The sequence below is a fragment of the Buceros rhinoceros genome, unplaced genomic scaffold (assembly GCF_000710305.1).
Source record: "Buceros rhinoceros silvestris isolate BGI_N320 unplaced genomic scaffold, ASM71030v1 scaffold17374, whole genome shotgun sequence".
NCBI classification, from domain to species: domain Eukaryota; kingdom Metazoa; phylum Chordata; class Aves; order Bucerotiformes; family Bucerotidae; genus Buceros; species Buceros rhinoceros.
In genome coordinates, this window is record NW_010406707.1 from 2,241 (window position 1) to 8,970 (window position 6,730).

At 46.3% G+C, this 6,730-nt stretch overlaps 1 protein-coding gene across 1 annotated transcript in view; it reads right to left on the reverse strand.

Moving 5' to 3' along the window:
- Positions 1 to 2,163: 2,163 nt before the first annotated feature.
- The window catches only part of RGS10 (regulator of G-protein signaling 10), a 13,372-nt gene continuing 8,805 nt past the window's right edge, over positions 2,164 to 6,730 (reverse strand). Inside the window, exons 3-4 of the mRNA XM_010134231.1 lie at positions 6,024 to 6,167; positions 2,164 to 2,478 (exon numbers count right to left, since the gene is read on the reverse strand). Coding sequence (XP_010132533.1) covers positions 2,332 to 2,478; positions 6,024 to 6,167 — 291 coding nt within the window. The 3' untranslated portion in view covers positions 2,164 to 2,331. The remainder of the gene's footprint in view (positions 2,479 to 6,023; positions 6,168 to 6,730) is intronic.

Below are 6,730 nucleotides of genomic sequence, written 5' to 3' on the forward strand. Positions count from 1 at the left end.
GGCGGGAGCTGATGGACAGGGGAACACTATCACTTCCGCACCTGGAGAGACCCGTGGGCTGTCTGCCGCAAACCGGACCAGACCCAGTCACCACACATGAGGGAGCCCGTGGGGCAACAGACCTTTCACTAGGGAGGCAGAAGAGCAGTTCAAAGACTCAGAGTTTTGTGAGTTTCAGTATATTCTACTAGAAACATCACAGACACTGAAATAAACGTCGCGGGCATGGAGATGCTGCTAGAAAACACGTTTCCACCAGGGTAACGCTGGGCTGGCGGTGGTGGGAAGCACCTTTGTGTCCACTCCTGGGGGCATTTGCTCTGAACAAAAAAATAAGACAGTACCTGACAGGGAGCATATTGCCATGTTGTTTATCAGCTACAAACGAGAATTTCCTCTCTCTAACACCCCACCATTGTTCACAGAGCTTTTGTCATTATTATTTTAAAACATGATAGTCAAAGACTCTGCTTTCTTACTTGTGCATTCTTAAAATCGATACGGTTAACAATGAATCTCCTGCACATCCATGTGATGAATGCGGTAAGAGCTCATTCTGCATCTGCCCGGGAAGGTCCCCATCCCATCCCATCCCATCCCATCCCAGGTCCTGCTGCAATTACTGGCAAGAGACAAACCCCATCTCCTAAACATGTTCAAGCTGCCCACTCCTGAGGGCTTCCACGGTACCAGGAGTTCCATCCTCTGCCATGGCAGGCACTCGCGGTTCGTCACTCCGGCGGCTTTCCCAAAGCAGTAGTGCTGGGGTTACACACAGCTGCTGAGCCCAGAACTGGAGGGTCCCATTTCATAGGCCCCACCACAACAAAAGGGTTCACAAACATGTTTACTTTGTTCCCATGCAGCAAAACATTGAGATACAACTTTAGCACGAGGTCAAATACCTGAAGCAAGACTATGACTCCACTATTAAATCTTTTTTGAGAGCATAAAAGGAAAATTAACTCGGTGCCTAAGAATTACATCTTGAAACAGGCACAGGGAGGCACTGACCTCCTCTGTGATTCTCTAAAAGCGAACAGGCTGTTTAGCTCTAGGGGAAGGGTCTGAACTCCCAGTTCTGCTCTTACATCTAACTAGGGAAGAACCCATGGAAACCGCTTCCTTTACACGTTACCTGCAAAAGTGGCTCAGAGTTAGAAGGAATAATCAAGCCTACCAAGTGAGTTTGCATCCTCAACCATTACAATCTAGACTTTGTTTTAAAAAGTTGACAGCAACAGTGCTGTATAAAACACACCTGGCCTTGCTGACACGAACGGTAACAGGATCAACAGGTAACCAAGCACTTAGATCAGCCAGCAGGCAAAGGGGAGCTCAAGAAATGCAGTGCAAAAATCAAAGCCAATAATGAGAGAACATGAACCAGCCAGACTACACGCTGCAAAGCTTGTCACTAGAGCTCGGAGCTAATACGCTTTCCAACTTCAACTGCAGTTCAGTAACGCTGCAGTGAGTTAGCTCAAAAATGCGGGAACCCAAGAAGAAGCATGTGTCAGAACATGTTTTGCAGCTCTGACGCAGGCCCAGGACGGAATGAAAGGCTCACTGGAGCGTCTTCCTTTACCACTTGGACATTTCATCTTTGATTGCTCTGCGCAGAAATTAATTGCCCTTCCTCTCGAGCTTGATCTGAGAATGGCTAAGCCACACTGTCAACCCCCGGGGCCGTCGCAGATCTAACAGCAGTTACAATTAGGAAACCCTGAAATGCTTCTCTGGGGCACACAAAATTAGGCAGGGTGATCTCAGCACGAAGACTGCCGTAACACAAAGCCAGGCTTTGTCTGTCGGTTCTTTGCCAACGGACTCTTGCCACACGGAGCAGGTTTGCTCAGGAGACCTCGAGGAGACCAGACGTTTCCCACTGCCAGCGCCTGACGGTGACGTTTTGCCGACATGCAGGACATGCCCCCAAAGTCAGTGTGCCCAGACTGGGACATTAACTGTCACGCTTCCTAGCAGCTGCTAGGTGTTCTCCAGAGATCCTCTCGATCTCAGAGCTTCTGCTCCCGATGGAATACAGGTTATTTAATCCTCTGAAGTAGGTGATTGTCTACTGCAAAAAAATGGAGGAGATTTAAAATACAGAAATTAGAATCCTGACTAGAGAAGTGTTTTGAAACAGTCTCTCCATGGGCACTCGGTTATTAGCTACCATGCAAAACAATTAGTTGTTCAAGCAATTAAGAAGGTAAGTATCTCCTAAAGAGGTTTTGAGCTTTCAAAGCCCTAAACGCAACCGCTATAAACATCGACTGTTCCTGAGTGTGATTTATTGTATTGCCTCTCCCGAAGCGATTCCTGGTATCATGTGTTGTAAATTCTTGATGCTCTTTTGGCTGCAGACTGAGCCTCTGGTGAACTCTCCTCTTGCTCCTCGCACTTCTTAAGGTTTAGGAATACGTCTGACTTTAAGAAGCGGCTGTAGCTGTCGTATTTCATGAGATTGAATATCTGGTGAGAGGGAGAAGACACAAAACAGGTGACCTGAGCACACCTTCAATGAGAAGGACAGTCTATGAATTCTAACGTCTTTTTGTTCTGTTAGTACTAAAGCATTACTAAAAAAGCGTGATATTAAAATACTCTTCAAAGCCTCAGAAGGGCCCACATGTAGCAAACCACATTGTAGGTTCCACAGTCACTATTTTGCAATAATGTCCGTGCAAGTTTTAAGACTCAGTTTACAGTTTTCACTTTGAAAGCCCAATGCTGAAGGTGGGAGGCCACAAGCCGTGGTCGCTAGGTAGGACTTTACAGCTGATGATCAAGTAACTGCACGAGAGACCAGCCAGGACATTACGTGGTCCCCTCCCGCAGCAGCCTGAGGCCCGCAGAGCCACCAGGAGTAAAACCTGGCGAGGGTCTCCTTCTGGCAGAGGTGTGGGGAGATATTCAGCGGGAGGAAGAAAGAGAGGTACCTTTTAGGCACCTCTGACTGCAGCTACTCTTGAACGTTATAGAATAGCTCATTACACATGCCGAGCACCGGATAATTAAGAAAAGCCTTTCAATGATTTACACAAATACTGAAACTACAGACTGAATCTAGACTGCGAGAACTGGTTTAACCCACATTTTTTAAACTTACGCCAATATTCCCACCCTTCTCAGACTACTACACAACTGAGTCTGACCAAGACTGCTCTCAGGCCAGATCAGAAATGGTGCAGGTCCCTGCCACAAATTGCTGAGCTGGTAGATGTCATCTGCTGCTTAAAATGTGGTTTAGAATCGGTGATGGACTGGATTTGTGCCATTAGGCTTTTCACGAGCCCAAGGCTTGCCCTTCTTCTCAGTACCCAGCCAGCATGGCAGCGTGAAGTCAGCGCTGAGTAGAGTTTTTCTCTCCCAGGGCCTGAGTAGAAGCTTGTCCCTCTACATAACTGCTTCCTCTTCTATTTATACCCATTTCAGACAAAAAAGAGAGAACTTATCTGGAGTTCTCTGAAAATAATAGGGCTTGGGAGGGGAGCCTGGAATCTGTTCAGGCGTCAAGGTCAGGACTGTATTTTGCTTGGTCTTAAAACAGAGGGGAAGGGAAAAAATAAACCTCAAAACTATAACTGAGGTGAAACCGAAGCCTACATCACCCTCTGAGCCACGCATCACAACTGACTACATTTCACAGTACTCCAGTAACTGAATTCCCAAGACAAATCTCTGGATTATGACCAGCATGTGTGGATAACCCACGAGGGGATAACTGGAGCCTTACCTTCACGGGCCTCATTTCTAACTGACAGTACAACCAGGTAATAAAATTGTTCGTTAGAAGGAAAGAAAAAAAAAAAAAAATCGCTTTTTCATTTCACATCTTCAGGGAACCTGGGCAGATAAAGCAAACACACAAAACTGGACCGTTCTTGCCTGTGTGTTTGCTGGAATATCCCCCTTGCAAATAAATTACATGAAGCATTTTACTAACCATGTTTGTTTACATATTTAAATATTTCAGTTCATGTTTAAAACAGTAAAAATCTTGCTTTACAAGCTACTAACAAGACTAAAAATCCCAAACACCCTCTTGATGTAGACCCGAATCACTGCAGTTAGTCAAAGTCAAATGACACCTCCTGGCACTGGCTAACTGCAGAATAACTAAGTTTGTCCAACTAGCTTGAGGGAAAAAACAAACTGCAAGGAAGATACTGCCTGTGAAAACAGCCTAAGTCAGTGTTAAGCACTCAGACCCTTCTTGCTCCCGGTATCACTTTAAGCATCTCCCAGAAAGAACACTGTAAGATCAAAGCCTTCTGGAGTCGGGTCAGCCAAACGCACAGAACAGACAGATTTTATAACCATGAGCAAAAGCAGAAGTTGCCGCTTCCCTCCTCTCCTCTCATCGCCTCCGTGCAGCAGGAACATTTACCCCAGGAGGACCTGGGAATGTACAGATTCCTCTGGACCGCTCTAACACCACTTCACTCCGCACCAACAGCCGCCTGCCGGCTCTTCGTTTAGGGCCATCCCATGAGCACAAACCCACACCCCACAGCCGCCCCATTTAAACCAGCAGGCTCTGGAGAACCAAAGTGCTAGTTACTAGCAACGCTGTAGTCCCAGCTATGGCTTTCAGGCTCTGCCTTTTTAAACTTCAGACGGAGAGTGCCAGCAGTAGTTAACACTGTTCTTCAGAGAATAAATTATACCACTCATCCTAACTTTATAAGCATTGAAAACTAGGGGAGACCACAACTCTTCCTGAACCACTATCTAAGAGCAATAAACAGCAGCTTCAAGCAGTGGAAACCTGCAACAACCCCAAAATGCTCTGCATTTGCTTTTAAAAGTCCACAGACTTCCTTCCCACACCAGCAGGATTCCTCTCCCACTGGTGCAGCATGTTTCCAGTTCAGGCATTGCTAATCCCTGGCTGTTCATGTGTGTGCTCACTGGTAAAACAAAACCATTTTAACCCCAGTGGTCTCTCCGGCTTCACCCTCATAACCACCCACCCTGAATGGCAGTGATTAGATTTAGCAGAGCATTTTCTCTCCCCTCCCCCAAGTCAGAGGTTCTTCCACGAAAAACTCTGCTGCTTCACATGGAAATTAAGTTTCAGACATTCCCACTGCTGATGACTTGGAACCGGCTTGACAGACAGCAGAGCCTCTGCTCCTCAGACCTCTTTAACTGACCCAGCCAGTGCCAACTGATGTATCCAACACCTCCTGTGAAACAGGTTCAAACACTGCTTAAATCAGCCTGCTGGTTCTGCACAAAAAAGAAGAGCCAAATGGAAAATACAGGTAGTCCTGAGAATGGGACAGGAATTAAAAATAGGACAGACTGCAAGTGCTGGAAAGCTGCAGATAAGAACGACTCACCTCATAACTTTGCTTTAAAATAAGATAAATACCAGGAAAATTTACCACTAAAGGACATGACTGCAAAATGTCACCTAACTTCTACCAGACCTCCCAAGTTTTATAGGAAAAGGCAAAGCAGATACCAACTCCTCTGCCAAGTTTTGTGTGCCACAGAAGAGGCGGCTTTTCAGGAAATTGCATTACAGTCATATCAATATAAAAACCAAAACAAAGCGAATCTGGAGCTCTCAAGAAACCAGTGGCAACTACGGAAACAAACATCAGCAATGACTCAGTGCAAGTGAATACACGGGAAAACGTAGGCAAAGACAGTCAGTGGGGTGGTTCTCAAGCTCCAGGCAGAGGAACCCTGGAGAAAACTTCATCCAGTTTCCCAGGAAAACTGAGCTGGAATGAGCATGGATGTGCTGAGTCTCTTAACTAACTGGCCCTAGTTAGATGGGGTCAAGAACCCGGGACATGGTGCATCCACCGTCAGGGCAGCTGCATTAGCATCTCCAGGGTGGAAGCAACCCAGCTCCGTGTCTGCCTGTTCAATCCACACCACAAGCAGCAGCAGGCAGATGCCCAACTTCCCTACAGGAGCTTGTGTGTAAAAGCAGAGCCCATTAAAATCAGACAAGAATTGAAGAAACTCTGCTCTGGAAGAAAAGAAAATAACCTCACCTGGTCCTGGAGCTTCTGAAACATGAGAGGGTGAGGTGTCTCCAGAATGGTCTCGTTCAAACGGGACTGCCCTTCGACATTGACCTGGGAGGAAGCTTTGCTGGACAGGAAAGTCGTGTATATTTCTTTTGCTTTTTCTTGCATCTGCAAAAGGACATATTTATTTAAAGCATGATCTGCTGTGGGAATGCTCTTAGTATTTATTAATGTTTTGTTGGAGACTGCTCTGGGTCACTTACACGTTGAGATTCACATCATAAAACCAAAACACAGTCTGAATTAAAAAAGAAAACAAGAAACAACCCAAATACACGTGGATTACCTTATTTGTGTATACTCATTTGTCCTGGGGGAAAACCACCTCTGCAGGCCAGCTCCTGCACTGACACCAGTGGAAGGTACCAGTATTCGGCACTGGGGTTAAACAGCGGGTGTGATGGTGGAACCTGAGGATCCAGTGTAAAACTGCTCGGCATCCGCAACCGGGCCTCATCTTCACTACTTAGGCAGCTATTTTTACTAAGAGATAACCAGTACGTGCAGGGAATCCAGAGGGGAGAAGTACTGTGGAAACTTAACTCTTACTGCAAGGCAAAACTAAGCAAAGTTAGCGTATAATCCACGCTGCCGACAGATAACCTTGTCATAGCCGTGTCTTTACCTGTCACAGGTTGAAAAAGGGGGGCTGTTTCCCACCGAAAGGGATG